This window comes from Ranitomeya variabilis, chromosome 3, assembly GCF_051348905.1.
Source record: "Ranitomeya variabilis isolate aRanVar5 chromosome 3, aRanVar5.hap1, whole genome shotgun sequence".
Classification (NCBI taxonomy): domain Eukaryota; kingdom Metazoa; phylum Chordata; class Amphibia; order Anura; family Dendrobatidae; genus Ranitomeya; species Ranitomeya variabilis.
In genome coordinates, this window is record NC_135234.1 from 81698792 (window position 1) to 81715686 (window position 16895).

The following is a 16895-nucleotide window of genomic DNA, read 5'->3' on the forward strand; positions in this document are numbered from 1 at the left end:
CCGAAGTCCCCGGGTAACCAGGGTAAACATCGGGTTACTAAGCCCAGGGCCGCGCTTAGTAACCCGATGTTTACCCTGGTTACCAGCGTAAACGTAAAAAAAACAAACAGTACATACTTACATTCCGGTGTCTGTCCCTGGCGTTCAGCTTCTCTCCACTGTGTAAGCACCATAGCCGGAAAGCACAGCGGTGACGTCACCGCGTCACCGCTGTGCCCGCTTTCCGGCCGGCAGGCGCTCACAGTGCAGAGAAGCTGAGACGCTGGAGGACAGACACCGGAATGTGAGTATGTACTGTTTGTTTTTTTTACGTTTATGCTGGTAACCAGGGTAAACATCGGGTTACTAAGCGCGGCCCTGCGCTTAGTTACCCGATGTTTACCCTGGTTACAAGCGAACACATCGCTGGATCGGTGTCACACACAACGATCCAGCGATGTCAGCGGGTGATCAAGCGACGAAAGAAAGTTCCAAACGATCTGCTACGACGTACGATTCTCAGCAGGGTCCCTGATCGCTGCTGCGTGTCAGACACTGCGATATCGTAACGATATCGCTAGAACGTCACGAATCGTACTGTCGTAGCGATCAAAATTGCACTGTGTGACAGTACCCTAAGAGTGTGTTCTCACTGGACCACAACCTTTCCAGGAGAATGTGTCTTTTAAATTTAGGCCAATCCAAATTTTCAAGCAGAAGACATTTCAGGGAAACTCCAGAGGTGTTCTTTTTTCTAAGTGCCTCTTTAGTAGTTTTTTTTTGCGGCGGCAAAGCTGCCGGCGTTTTTTAGTTCTATGTGTAAAACCGTGAATCTAAGTAGTGATGAGCGACTGTGCTCGCTACTCGAGATTTCTGAGCATGCTCGGGTGTTCTCCGAGTATCTTGGGCATGCTCGTAGATTATGTTTGTGTCCCAGCAGCTGTATGATTTGCGGCTGTTAGACAACCTGAACATATGCAGGGATTGCCTGTTTGTTAGGGAATCCCCACATGTATTCAGGCTGTCTAGCAGCCGCAAATCATGCTGCTGCAGGGACACAAAGATAATCTACGAGCATGCCCAAGATACTAGGAGAACACCAGCGCATGCTCGGAAATCTCGAGTAACGAGCATACTCGCTTATCACTATTTCTAGATTTCATCCATTATAAGTTCATGCTAAAAACATACAACTCTGCCCTTCACCTCTCCAAACAAACCTATTTCAACACCCTCATCACCTCATTGTCCAATAACCCTAAACGTCTCTTCGACACTTTCCAGTCCCTACTCAACCCAAGAGAGCAGGCCCCAACCACAGATCTCCGCGCTGACGATCTGGCCAATTACTTCAAAGAAAAAATTGACCACATTCGACAGGAAATCATCTCCCTATCTCTTCATACCAGGCACTGTCCTCCCTCCCCCACTGCATCTAGTTCACTCTCTGACTTTGAACCAGTTACAGAAGAAGAAGTAAGCAGGCTCCTTGCATCTTCTCGCCCGACCACTTGCACCAGTGACCCCATTCCGTCACATCTCCTCCAGTCCCTTTCCCCGGCTGTCACCTCTCACATAACAAAAATATTCAACCTTTCCCTCACTTCCGGTATTTTTCACTCCTCATTTAAGCATGCCATCATACATCCATTACTTAAAAAATCCTCCCTCGACCAAAACTGTGCCGCTAATTATAGACCTGTCTCTAATCTTCCCTTCATCTCTAAACTCCTGGAACGCCTGGTCCACTCCCGTCTTTCCCGCTATCTCTCAGATAACTCTCTTCTCGATGCTCTTCAATCTGGCTTCCGCTCTTTACACTCTACTGAAACTGCCCTCACTAAAGTCTCTAATGACCTACTAACAGCTAAATCTAATGGTCACTACTCCATGCTAATTCTCTTGGATCTTTCCGCAGCATTCGATACTGTGGATCATCAGCTCCTCCTCACTATGCTCCGCTCCATCGGCATCAAGGACACCGTTCTCTCTTGGTTCTCCTCCTATCTCTCTGACCGATCCTTCACTGTATGTTTTGCTGGTTTCTCCTCCTCTCCCCTTCCCCTTACTGTTGGGGTTCCTCAAGGATCAGTCCTAGGCCCCCTCCTCTTCTCTTTGTATACTGCCCCTATTGGTCAAACAATCAGTAGATTTGGTTTCCAGTACCATCTCTATGCTGACGACACCCAATTATACACCTCTTCTCCTGCTTTCACTCCGACCTTCTTAGAAAACACCAGTGATTGTCTTATCGCTGTCTCTAACATCATGTCCTCCCTCTATCTGAAACTGAACCTGTCAAAAACTGAACTCCTCGTGTTCTCTCCCTCTACTAACCTACCTTTGCCTGACATTGCCATCTCCGTGTGTGGTTCCACCATTACTCCCAAGCAACATGCCCGCTGCCTTGGGGTCATCCTTGATTCCGAGCTTTCATTCACCCCCCACATCCGATCACTGGCTCGCTCTTCTTATCTGCATCTCAAAAATATTTCTAGAATTCGCCCTTTTCTTACTTTCGACTCTGCAAAAACTCTTACTGTCTCACTTATTCATTCTCATCTGGACTATTGTAACTCTCTACTAATCGGCCTCCCTCTTACCAAACTCTCCCCGCTCCAATCTGTCCTGAATGCTGCTGCCAGGATCATATTCCTCACCAACCGTTACACCGATGCCTCTACCTTGTGCCAGTCATTACACTGGCTACCCATCCACTCCAGAATCCAGTACAAAACTACTACCCTCATCCACAAAGCACTCCATGGCTCAGCTCCACCCTACATCTCCTCTCTGGTCTCAGTCTACCACCCTACCCGTGCCCTCCGCTCCGCTAATGACCTCAGGTTAGCATCCTCAATAATCAGAACCTCCCATTCCCGTCTCCAAGACTTTACACGTGCTGCGCCAATTCTTTGGAATGCACTACCTAGGTTAATATGATTAATCCCCAATCCCCACAGTTTTAAGAGTGCCCTAAAAACGCATTTGTTCAGACTGGCCTACCGCCTCAACGCATTAACCTAACTATCCCTGTGTGGCCTAATAATAAAAAAAAAAAAAACATAATCAGGTTCCTCGCATCATGTTCTCATACACTTTATGCAGTTAATAGCCCTCTGTGTCTGTACTGCTACATATTTAGGCTGATAACTGGTTCATGCAGCTTTACATGAACACCCGAGCCTTACACTATGGCTGGTCCAAATAACTAAAGCAATTGTTACCATCCACCTCTCGTGTCTCCCCTTTTCCTCATAGTTTGTAAGCTTGCGAGCAGGGCCCTCATTCCTCCTGGTATCGGTTTTGAACTGTGATTTCTGTTATGCTGTAATGTCTATTGTCTGTACAAGTCCCCTCTATAAGTTGTAAAGCGCTGCGGAATATGTTGGCGCTATATAAATAAAATTATTATTATTATTATTATTATTTCTAAGCTGAAGTTGCCTGCAGAATGGCCAGGTCACTTCTTTCAACTGATTTGCATCTTTACAAATGTGAAGCAGCTAAAAGAAAATCAAAAGACTGAACATTAGCACAGCAGGTTGTTTTGCTGCATTTTTTGCATTCTATTTAATTAATTAACTAATTAATAAACGTAGTGTGTACATACCCATAGGCAGAGTTTTTTTTTAGACATTTAAAACCATCGATTTTTTTGGAGTTTTATTTTTCTGAAGCCTTTTTCTAAATATGTTGTAGAGTTTTCTTGCACGTTTTCTTTCTCGAAGTGTTTTTTTTTTGCAGATTTTGACTTGTGTCAAATTTGGAACAGATTCCAGCAGGAATTTGCCAAAAATAAGCAACATGCCTTTTTTCCCCCTCCACCGGCATTATGCATACACAAAAAGACTCGGTGTGCACATAAGCCACCATATGTTTTTCGAAAGCCATGAGGGGAAAAAAAACAGAAATGAAGAGGAAAAGTCTTTAGAATGTTTCTGAAGGTGTTTTATGAAGTGCATTCATTCCAAAATTTTCTACAAAAGAAACAGTGAACATAGCCCAATAATGCCTATTGCAATATTTTTGCAATTTTCCTGTCTTTAGTCACTTAAATCCATGTTTAAAACAAGCATTTATAACCTCCACATATCCTATGCTAATTATGCCTTTGACTAGTCGATGGGGTGTTAGTTTCCCTAGACTAGTTGTCCCTCTCTGCATGTTATCACGCCCCTGTGGGCATGATAATGTGATTAGCCGGTGACATCTTCAACTCCCTGCAAATCTCAGGGCTCTATTCAGCAGCGTCATTGCGCCTCTGAAGCCGGGAGTATACTTTCTGACTGCAGAGGCGTATTGCACATGACCGAAAGTGCAGAAGGTGTACATGTGTAACACAGGTAATTGGATGCAGTGACATAGAGGCACAGAGCAAGGGCTAACGGGTAAACAATTACTGGTTTAATTATTACTGGGATAACCTCCTCGCAGTGAGTAACAGGCAATAAATCGTCAATGATGAGGGATACAAAGGGAAAAGGGTAACTCAAGGTGGCAGTCTATGGATATCTCACTTAGTGTGACTCAGGTGTCTGTCTCTTCTCCTGGATTGGGTTGCTGCTGGCTGAGGCTGGTGTCGAGTTCATCCAGCTTCCCCGCCTAACAAGTTGATCTCCTTCTGGCGGCAGCAGGCGGTCACTTTTGTGACCCGCAGAGCCCCTAGTCCGTTGTGCTGCGGTGCAGCCAAGAAGTTGTCCACAGCAATTCTCCACCTGGTGTGTGCTTCTCTGCATGTCCCACAACGTCTGAGAGTCCTTGCTGCACCCAGCTTTTATCACTGCTGCGCGGCCTGTCACTACCCGCGGCTTGGCGCTGGTCCTCACTGACTCCACTCTCTGGCGGGAAACCCCCTCCTTTTCTGCGCAAACCCTCTTATATCTCTCTGGCTCCCCACACCCCCTCTAGACAGGTCAAGGGTCTGCTTCGTCCGCAATCTCCTTCCCCCTGCAACAGTAGGCTTGGCCCCAGCAATTCCGGACCCGATGCCCTGTTAGCACCCACAGCCCGGTCTTCTCCCCTACACATGAGCTGTCTTTTACACTTCGGGTCATGCGCAGTATGCTTTTGAAGTTGGGAAGCGTACAACCGGCTTCAGAGGTGCAATGACGGGCCTGAAGAAAGCCGCACACATGTACAAGGTTTGCAGAGAGCTGGAGATGATGGCGGCTCTTGGAAGTCATGTTATCACACACACAGGGGCATGCTAACATGCAAATAGGACCAACTTGTCTTGGCAAACTATTGCCCCATGCACTAGTCATAGCCCTAATTAGAAAAAGAAATACTTTTTTTAAACATGGATTTACAAGTGCTTCTCACAAAATTAGAATATCATCAAAAAGTTAATTTATTTCAGTTCTTCAATACAAAAAGTGAAACAAATATATTATATAGAGTTATTACAAACAGAGTGATCTATTTCAAGTGTTTATTTCTGTTAATGTTGATGATTAAGACTTACAGCCAATGAAAACCCAAAAGTCATTATTAGAGAAAATTAAAATAATTAACAAAAAACACCTGCAAAGCCTTCCTAAGCGTTTAAAAAGATCCCTTAGTCTGCTTCAGTAGGCTCCACAATCATGGGGAAGACTGCTGACTTGACGGACTAGAAGGCAGTTACTGACACACTCCACAAGGAGGGTAAGCCACAATAGGTCATTGCTAAAGAAGCTGGCTGTATAGGAAAAATACATATATTCTTTCATCTAAAAGTAGACAGATTGTTAGTTCTCAATGTTGTAATCTTAGTGGGAGGTTCAGTAATATTGAATAATTGTCTGTCTTATTATACAAAATAAAATGTATGTGTAAGACACAAATAATGCAAATAAAAACTTATTATATTTAAAAAGTATTTAACAAATAAAATTAAATGGAACCTATCGGCTTACTTATGTTGCTTGAGTGTTCCATATACAGGAATGCTTTGTCCACATACCTGGTGCCCTCCTTTTGGACAATCTCTTCTTCTAGTTCGCAATTTCATTTGCACTGAACAGCCATCAAAATCTGAAGTCATTGCCCTCTCAATGAACCAGCACCAATGACACAAAGGGGATGAACAGGGCACTGGTCCATTAGCAAGACATCACTGCCGCTGCTCCATCAAAGTGATTCAGTATATCTCAATATTAAAAAAATCTTATGTTCCTTTGATATTTTGTGCATTCTAAAAGTTAATAAATAATTACTCTCTGAAAATTGCTGTGACACTTATCTCTTGTTTTTATCAAGAAAATCCACCTGCATAGCTGATAAAGATGTTTATAAAAAAATGCTGGTCTTTTATGATCTATCTATACTATATGAAATTAGTGTGCACAATATCCGACATTTACTTTGAAGTGGTCATTCACTGATACTCTCGTGTTTCATTAGTAGCAAGATCAAAGGAAGTTTCTGGCAGCCTGTACAAGTATAATCTGTCCTTAGAAGAAAATGGTTTCTAAGAAATACACGGCCTCACAACATAAAGATGACATAATCTATAAAATGAAACTTTTATGTGCAATCTGGCACCATACAAAGCTCTAGGCTCTCCATATTTGTGGCTTCTTTTTGAAGTTAGCTGTTGAAACTCAGAAAATATTAACTTGTGTTGAATATTTTAAATTAACAAAATATAGAAAAACTTTTCATTTATTTTCTGTTTTGGGAGGAAATTGGCACAAGCTTATGTATAACCTTGTATAAAAGTTTTCAAAAATTAATTTTTTCTAACACAATTGATGTGAAGGTTATTGGATAATTTGTTTCATTTTCAGATTTACGAACCATCATCTCAGATATTAATACCCGTGGCCCATCACGTATCCCAAGTGCTTTCAATGACAGTGCCCTTAACTTGCCCCAGTTTGTTCAGCTGATGGAGACGTTTGTTGGGGAAACTGCTCCGTTGGCAGCTGTAGAGGAGCTCACATCTTTTATACTGAAGGAATATGTTGAGACGGAAGAGGAACGAATCGCCTTGTTGACTAAAGTAAGGCCCTTTGTTTGGTTTAGATTACATGTTCTGTAGTTAAATAAATGTACCGTAGGCAATTCAGTATTTACAGTGACATAGTGGTCACTTGGTCAAAACCTTTCTTAAACATACGGTTGCCGGATGAGGAGATATGCAAGTGAAAACTACGCTATGGAAGAGCACCACTTCCTATGACTACACTTGCATATTGCTTCTCTAAGCAGCAGTGAGGTTGGGTCTTTGATCAAATTTTGACAATACGGGGTCATGGAATTTTAACAACACCTATTATGGTAACCCCATCCTGCTTTGCAATGATGAGAGGCAAGAACTCCAGAATATTTCTCTGCAAATAGAACTGATAGTACATCTTGTAGCTTGTTCTGTTGTTTCATGTTTGGTCAAATTTTTAATTTGCGAATTACTAGCAGGAAATTTCTTTTACAAAAATGTGGTCCGTGTTGAGAAGTAGTAGTTTTGTCAGTAGGCAAGAAAAGGAACAAGAGAATGGGCTAGAATGTGTCTGGGGATGGGGAGGAGAAGTAAGAGGATGACGAGAACAGAACATAAAAGTAAAGAAAACGATCCCTTATGTAGCAGTAAATATCGAATGAGGGACATTTGTCATGCTCCTGAATTCAATCACTTGAGCTTGTGTTCTGTGGTCGGCTTTTCTTTCTGCTGAGTCTCAGTAGACACACCTTTACTCTTGGTGCTTGGGTTCTGCTCTTCTGGCTGAAGTCTGTCTAATTTAACACAGTTATTTTCATTTCTCTGCCTATCACCTGTTGGGTGCAGCTTTACATTCTGTCCTCCTGCTGGCGTTTCATGCTGGTGATAGATTCATTTGGATTGTCTAACATTCTATTTATGTTTGAAGCCAGTCTGTGAAACACCAGCTAAGGGTTTTCGCTTTGCTGTTTCCTTGCTGTGCTTTGCATCTACAGTATCTTCTGTTTATTATTAGGAAGTAGGCAGCATATGTGTTAACAGTATTTGCTTTATTCTTTGTTTGGCATTTCGGTATTAATTTACTCACTCTGAGATCTTTCCTTTGGTTCAGCACATTTCTCCTCTTGTAGGCAATTAACACTCTGCTCTGCCCTCCGTTTCTTTAGGAGGAATGTAAAGCAAGTTCTCAGCCGTTTAGGCAGTTTAGGTCCGAGTTGCCATCTCCTAGTCTTTGGTTAGGGCTATCTCTGCACCAGCAGGTACCACTAGGGACTGTGGAATCAGGATATATAGTTTGTACAGTAACCAACATGGTCAGTTGCAGTTTTTCAGTGTATCTATTTTCCAGAGTAAATTGCTACACATGCATATCAACATTAAGACATTGTGCAGAAAGGTGACTGTTTTCTTTCACCTTACATCTCTCATTCAAGAAGGGCCCATAAGTTCACAATAGGGTTTAAGTTCGGTGGGGAAGGGACGATGTCATAATTCTTTCTGTTACGCTAGTCACTACTTACGGACATGCCGTAAGGTGGGGAAGTCAGGGAGTCCAAAGTCAAAAGCCAGGAGGGTACATCATAAACAGAGGTGTGAGAAAAAGTGTAGTTAGGTCACAGTCTGAGGTTATAATTCCAAGAAGGTAGCAGATTAAGACAAATGGCTAGGCAATCGGAAGATCACAAGCAAATCCAAGGTCGGTCAACAAAGATCAAAATACTAGAACTCAAAGCACAGAGCAAAACACATACGAAACTGAGCAGAGCTACAACTGACAGAGATTAGAGGCAGGCAGGAAGCCAGCTAAATACCCTGGGAATCATTCCACACAGGAAACACCTGCAGGAAACCCAGCACACCCTGGCCCTGATTGGACACTTGACTGTCAGTCATCACACTGACAGCTCAACACAACCATGCCTTAGATTGGACATTTGAGCTGTTTATCACGATACTGACAGCTCAGCACACCTGTGCCCCAGATTGGATGGCTGAGCTGCCACTCACTCCACTGAGAGATGGAATTGTGATACTTTCATCTTTAAGGCCTTTATTGGCAGCCAAGCAGTGGAAACTTCTATGTAAGTGTTGTCCTCATACAAATCATGGTTTTCTTTAAAGATGCAGACTTTTTCCTTTACTATTGCTTGAAGAAAGTGTCTTCTAAAAACTGGCAAATTTGGGAGCTGATTTTGAGTCCATCTTTAACCCCAGAAGGCATATCTAGCTCATCTTTAACCCTTTCACGACATGCGCAGTACTAGTATGGCGCATGTCGGGTCCCCTGCTTTGATGTGGGCTCCGGCGGTGAGCCCACATCAAAGTCGCGACATGTCAGCTGTTTTGTACAGCTGACATGTGCGCGCAATAGCGGCGGGTGAAATCGCTATTCACCCGCCGCTATTAACCTGTTAAATGCCGCTGTTAAACGCAGACAGCGGCATTTAACTACCGCTTCCGGCAGGGCGGCCGGAAATTACGTAATCGCCAACCCCTGTCACATGATCGGGGGTCGTTGATGTGTCAGGACAGTAACCATAGAGGTCCTTGAGACCTCTATGGTTACTGATGCCGGCCTGCTGTGAGCGCCCCCCTGTGGTCGGCGCTCACAGCACACCTGCATTTCAGCTACATAGCAGCGATCTGATGATCGCTGCTATGTAGCTGAGCCGATCAAGTTGCGCCAGCTTCTAGCCTCCCATGGAGGCTATTGAAGCATGGCACAAGTAAAAAAAAAATGTTTTTAAAAATATGAAAAAAATATAAAAAATATAAAAGTTTAAATCACCCCCCTTTCGCCCCATCCCAAATAAAACAATTAAAAAAAAATCAAACCTACACGTATTTGGTATCGCTGCGTTCAGAATTGCCCGATCTATCAATAAAAAAAAAGCATTAATCTGATCGCTAAACAGCGTAGCTAGAAAAAAATCTGAAACGCCAGAATTACGTTTTTTTGGTCGCCGCGACATTGCATTAAAATGCAATAACGGGCGATAAAAAGAACGTATCTGCGCCGAAATGGTATCATTAAAAACATCAGCTCAGCACGCAAAAAATAAGCCCTCACCCGACCCCAGATCACGAAAAATGGAGACGCTTCGGGTATCGAAAAATGGCACTTTTTTTTTTTTTTTTAAGCAAAGTTTTGAATTTTTTTTCACCACTTGGATAAAAAATAACCTAGACATGTTAGGTGTCTATGAACTCGTAATGACTTAGAGAATCAGAATGGCAGGTTAGTTTTAGCATTTAGTGAACCTAGCAAAAAAGCCAAACAAAAAACAAGTGTGGGATTGCACTTTTTTTGCAATTTCGCCGCACTTGGAATTTTTTTCCCGTTTTCTAGTAAAAGACATGGTAAAACCAATGGTATCGTTCAAAAGTACAACTCGTCCCGCAAAAAATAAGCCCCCACATGACCATATTGACGGAAAAATAAAAAAGTTATGGCTCTGGGAAGGAGGGGAGCGAAAAACGAAAACGCAAAAACGAAAAAGGGCCGCGACTTGAAGGGGTTAATAATGCCAGCCCATAGCAGTACCAACACCTTCATCTTTCATGAGCCCATTACTGATACAGTCATGAGCCCATCCATCTGGTCTACAAAGATTCATTTTTATCTCATCCGTCCATAAAACTTATCTTCGAGTAGCTGTATTTCTTGGCCCTGTCTTGACTTTTCCACTTCTGTGTCTTATTCCGTGTTGGTTTCATCCCTGTTGATCTCGGCCTTGTGTCTGAGCACTGAACACCTTGTACTTCTGGACACTCGAGGCAGCTTGTAATTCTGGAATATGACTGCACTGGATGATAATGGCTTCCTGGGCGCTTCACATTTAATTCTTCTCAAATCTATGGCTGTTAATGTGCCTTTTTTTCTCAACACAGTCTTGCAACTCTGCTGACTATTTGCAACAAAACTGTTGATGATTCTGTGATTGCCCCCATTTCAAGAGAGCTGCACCACTCTGTGAGACTTGTAACAATTTTTCATTTTTCAGAGTCAGTCATTACCCCTGAGGAAGCCATGTTTCCTGGCGATGCACAGGGGTTACTGCTCCACACATCATCCCAGCCGCACTAATGTATCTCTATGTATAGGTTGTCAGTCATTTGATTCCTTACCCTGATAATATGCATTTTTCTATCTGCACACTCGTTGGTTTGGTTACCTTGGGGCTTCATTCACAGAGAACTGACAGTTGGTGTGTGATCTCTGATTTTTTGGGATTTCTCTGCCACTTTTGTTTATCTGTGTTTTAGATCTTTACACACTTGGGTATTTTGGTCTTGTCATATTGTATTAATAATTGTATAGTTGCACAGGTCTTTTTTGTGACATATCAACACTGATCACATCCCTAGTAGTGTTCTCTCAACTGGATTTTACCAAACTCTTTGATTTATAAATGACTGTGTGCATCCTGGCTTGACCACAGTATTGTGGGGGGTTTTTTCCCAGGGAGATCTATATACACTCACTGGCCACTTTATTAGGTACACCTGTCCAACTTCTTGTTAACACTTAATTTCTAATCAGCCAATCACATGGCGGCAACTCAGTGCATTTAGGCATGTAGACATGGTCAAGACAATCTCCTGCAGTTCAAACCGAGCATCAGTATGGGGAAGAAAGGTGATTTGAGTGCCTTTGAACGTGGCATGGTTGTTGGTGCCAGAAGGGCTGGTCTGAGTATTTCAGAAACTGCTGATCTACTGGGATTTTCACGCACAACCATCTCTAGGGTTTACAGAGAATGGCCCGAAAAAGAAAAAAAATCCAGTGAGCGGCAGTTCTGTGGGCGGAAATGCCTTGTTGATGCCAGAGGTCAGAGGAGAATGGGCAGACTGGTTCGAGCTGATAGAAAGGCAACAGTGACTCAAATCGCCACCCGTTACAACCAAGGTAGGCCTAAGAGCATCTCTGAACGCACAGTGCGTCGAACTTTGAGGCAGATGGGCTACAGCAGCAGAAGACCACACCGGGTACCACTCCTTTCAGCTAAGAACAGGAAACTGAGGCTACAATTTGCACAAGCTCATCGAAATTGGACAGTAGAAGATTGGAAAAACGTTGCTTGGTCTGATGAGTCTCGATTTCTGCTGCGACATTCGGATGGTAGGGTCAGAATTTGGCGTAAACAACATGAAAGCATGGATCCATCCTGCCTTGTATGGAGCATCTTTGGGATGTGCAGCCGACAAATCTGCGGCAACTGTGTGATGCCATCATGTCAATATGGACCAAAATCTCTGAGGAATGCTTCCAGCACCTTGTTGAATCTATGCCACGAAGAATTGAGGCAGTTCTGAAGGCAAAAGGGGTCCAACCTGTTACTAGCATGGTGTACCTAATAAAGTGGCCGGTGAGTGTATATTTACAGCATTGATAACTGTTTGATTACTGTGGGTTACTGAGCGAGCTCATTGGAGGAGCGCTGTTGGTCCTTACATGGACACCTCTGGTGGTGTATTATAGCCTTTTAGCTTTTTAATTTCTTTTAATCTTTGTGTCTACTGTTTCTTCATGATATGATATGTTATGTTATGTTTTGGTGATCCCGACTTCTTTGCGCACCTCTTTTCTCTCTGCACACATGTCCAATTAAGGTGTGTAGTTGGAGATCCCATTACATTAGTTGTGCCCTTCATTGTCCTGTATATCTTAGGCCTCATGCCCTCAGTACAAAAATACACATCACCTGATCTGCTTCATCCAATTAGCACTCAAGTTTATAAAGCGCGAAGTTGGAAAATCTGCATAAAAATTATGATATGATCAAAATACTCATTGGCCTAATAATTGTGCACACAGTGTATAGTGATTGTACAAATGTAAATTCTCTAGGTTTAGGTGAAGATGCTGTTGAAAAATGCATGTTACATAGTGTTATCAACCAATATAGTCCAAAATAAGATTGTGGTATTTTACAAACATCTAAAATCCAACAATATGACCCAAAACTAACACAATGTCAGGGTCATACAGTAATAACCACTGTTATCAATGTGTTCATTTAAAAATGACAATTTATTGAATAAACATTAAAAAACACATATAAATATAATTAGCAGAATTCAACAAGGTGCCGTTCGTGTGAGGGAAGCAGTATCAGTCACTGCAAATATTAAATTACCATGAATATCCAAATAGTTTTAACTGGACAATATCCAAAATAAACAACAACAGGTTTATCCACCATCCAAATAAAATATCAGAGACTAGGCTAAATTTGCCATACTGAATGATCTATTTTCAGGCAGGATGCCAGACGATAAAGAGGTACAAGTGCCTATGTAAAGTCAGCAGTGTGAACTGTAATATAGCACAGTGCAGGGATGTAAAAAAATTGTAAAAGAGGCAGATTTATCTATAGTAGTGAATATCCAAGTATGGAGTCCAGCTTGTTGCTGCAGAGCTGATAGTGCTTCCCTCCACCCCAACGCACGTTTCGTGTATTCTTCTTCAGGGGGTGTGTTACATAGTGTGTCCTCTATTTTCTACAGGCTAACATTTAACTATAGTATCCTGTTTAATTGCACTCCTTCCTAAAGGTGCGGCACGGAGCTCTTCTTGCAAGACAAAAGTTAGTACTGCAGGCCCTCTTTGAAAAATGGGATAATGAAGGTTCAGGATTCCTAGAGCTGGAGGAGGTAGAAGGAGTCTTGGCCAAATATAAAGAAGGGATGGAATCCCAGGTGGTGACTAGAGGTGAAATTAATTTTCTAAACTTAATTAAATTATATTTGAAAAAAATATGTGAAATCCTTGAAAAAATACAGAACTTTCCTTCACATGGCTATAATACAAAACGTGCACATTATGAATTAGGAATGTTACAGCCACAGAAGCTCAGCTTTTGTCCAAAGTTTCCACGGGAATCATCTGAATGCAAATAATAAATTAGCTATGAACATAAAATTATAATGTAATGTGCCAGTTGGATCAAATAGATATTTTTTTTCAGGGACATTTTTTTAAATCATTTTTCTATTTAGGAAGGGAAAGTCTGAATTCTTCAAAGTCTCAGCGTGGATCAAGAAGGTTTTCAGTGGTTGAGTTCATCAGGTACATCCAAGGTCTGATCCGTCAACTTCCGGGTCCAGAAGAAGACGTATTTGAAAGCATGGTAGAATTTCTAACCACCAGTGTGGAGCGGACTCAGGCTGAGAAGCTACGAGGAGCCTCTCGTAGAAAATGGCTGCAACACATCCAGTCCGTGGCTGAAATAAGTGGTGGAAGATTTGAGCCAGTCTACAAAGCTGTATTTAAGGCCCTGTATAAGGCACGTCTGGATCAACATGGTGTCAGGCTGCACTAAGCATAAAAAGTATACAAAGCATATAAACATCTAAAGCTTAATTCTCTGTGTATATACAGGATGCTGAGGTTCATGGGAACAACAAGAAGATTAGTGCCAATATCGCCCTTTTAGAGCAAAGCTCAGAGAGCCAAAGGTGGAATGAAGTTCTTCGGTATGTGGCATGTACTTCTGAAGATGCCATACATGTGTTAAACAAGACACTGACCAGAGAAATGAAAGGGGTCAGGTAAGAAAGTCATCAAATGCCTTACTAGAAGGAAACCTGTCGTATTTGAGCCTGGAAGGAATTGCAATTTATATCTATGATATATGGTTTTAGAATTGTGACCAAAAGATGCTTTATAAACAATTGTTCATTTTTGTTGTTGTGCTGCATAGCATCCAAATAATTATTTTATCCATTAATGTATTCATACCCTATGTTTTGTTCTCTACATTATTCTTGAATGTTTTCTTTTCTTTTACCAATCTATACTAAGGAATTCCCAATATTTTCTACATTTATCATTCAGCTTTGCAGCAGTAGACAGTGGAATACCACAACATGTACCCCGTATTCAATATCATGGTAATATTCAGTTGTGGAATAACGAGCGGTCTGAAGAAGACAGAAAGGGATCACTCATTGTACTGCCGCTAATGGACACACAGCAACGAGTATTCGGGACCCTCAGCATTGACACTGTGAGAGAACTCCGAGACAGGAATATATTCCTCACACATGAAATCAGTTTCTATCAGGTATTAACAACATCGGTCTCTGCATCTGTGAAGGGGTTAGGCTGTGGTTATTCATATAGTGACACCCCCAAAGAACTAGTTATACTTAATGGTCACTTTATTAGAGACACATATCCACTAGCACATTGGACCTCCTTTGGTCTTCAGAATCGCAGAAGTTCATCATGGCTAAGATTCCATTAGGTGTGAACTTGTTAAACAGGAATATTGGCCTATGTGCTGCAAAATACTTTGAGGTAGAGACAAGCTCTGAACAGCTGTTCTACTTTGTCCTAGAAATGCCCTTCCGGATTAAGTTCCTGGGGACTATGAAGGCCAGGGAAGCAAGGAAAACTTGTTGTCATGTTCCTAGAACCAATTGTGGCATGATACGTTGCCCTGCTGAAAGTGCCCTTATGCCATAGGATAGACAGCTGCTATGAAAGTATGAACTCGGCTGTCCACAATGCTTAGGTGAGCTCTATTTCCAAATGTCTACCCATAGGTATCAGATGATTAGGGTGTGCCCAGAAAACATTCACCACATCATTACTCCAACTCCAACAGTCTTCATGGTCAAATTCACTGATCCAGGATGACCCTCATGGTTCATAGTGGCAAGAGGAGTCTCGATTTTCTATTTCCCCTTGAATACGAAGGCGTTTCAACTAGTCGTCTACTGGTATATTCCATCCATATTAGGGTACAATGAATTGTGTATTAGGACATACTAGTTGGAGCACCAGTGTTGTATTCGGGTGCAATTTGCTTGGCCGTGCACCACTTGTTCATCAGAACGATTCGGGATCCTTTGACCCCTTCTGTCAATAACTTGTTTTCTTCCACAGGATTCCCTAATACTGGATGTTTTTCAGATCATTTTCAGTATACACCATTGCACAAGAAAACCTCACGAGGTTGGCAATACTGGCCCCGGCTAGTATAGGACCAATTACCTAGCCTTGTTCAAAGCCACTCATGAAAGGGCAAGTGTCTCCAATAAAGTGGCCATTCAGGTTATGTTTTTTTTACACAATATAAGACGATCTTTACATTTCAACATTAAAAATAATGTAATCGTAGGAGCATACGCCTTTTAATAAGTCCCACCTCCTCAAACTGTTGGATTGCTCTCTAAATTCTGATGGCTGCTGTTGTGAACCAGCATGGGCCTGATTCATTAAGACTGGCTTTTTGCCAGTTGACCCCTCACTGGTTAATAAAGTGTTGACCTGGCGTAGGCGACAGCAAACACTGATCTCACATACAAGGCATGTCTTACGGTAAGTGGCATTACAAAACGTGAATGAATCGGCAAATAATGGAGTTATCAACCAGGAGGATGGGGCGGCCCTGAAGCACAATGCTCCTAATTTATTAAACATCTTACAACCACCATGCACCTCAGCCAAAAATGTTGCTAAGTACATTTCTGACAAAATGTACGTCACTAAAGAGACATCAGTTTTGATGTATCAGCCTCTTTCGGCACGCCCTGCCTCGCCCAGCCGTTCACCTTGGCTAAGCTGTGCAAGACTGGCGTAAAAATGCCAAATGTTATAAACTTTGAATTCATACAAACATTTTGCTAATTTTTCAGGTGTTTTATGCCAGAAAATTGGCGTAAACACCTTGACGAATCGGGTGCTAGGTTTTCCTCACATATAACTTGTTCTCCTCCTAGCAATGTCATTTTCTATAACATATATGATTTTCTTTCTTATAAAGCAGTAATTGTTCTTTCGTCTTTTTTTAAAGATATCATATTCTTGGTGTTATTTTTTTAGGGTGTGACAAATGCTTTCAGCATAGCTTACCACCACGTCCTGCGGCAAAGAAATATAGTACAGCTGGTAAGCAGCGCACTCGCTTGGATCTACAGTCGTGCTCCCAATATTCGAGCTATCAACACCTACCTAATGGAGCCATGTGTGGATAAGGTA

At 42.1% G+C, this 16895-nt stretch overlaps 1 protein-coding gene across 3 annotated transcripts in view; it reads left to right on the plus strand.

Annotated features, from left to right (window-relative positions):
- EFCAB5 (EF-hand calcium binding domain 5) overlaps positions 1–16895 on the plus strand; it is a 112238-nt gene that overhangs the window by 79447 nt on the left and 15896 nt on the right. For all 3 annotated transcript variants that reach the window (XR_013223707.1, XM_077294282.1, XM_077294283.1), the window contains 6 exons: positions 6753–6967; positions 13463–13619; positions 13907–14193; positions 14289–14458; positions 14745–14973; positions 16740–16892. Coding sequence is in view for 2 of the 3 variants with exons in the window: in XM_077294282.1 (XP_077150397.1) it covers positions 6753–6967; positions 13463–13619; positions 13907–14193; positions 14289–14458; positions 14745–14973; positions 16740–16892 (1211 nt within the window). In the remaining variant the exon portion in view is untranslated. The remainder of the gene's footprint in view (positions 1–6752; positions 6968–13462; positions 13620–13906; positions 14194–14288; positions 14459–14744; positions 14974–16739; positions 16893–16895) is intronic.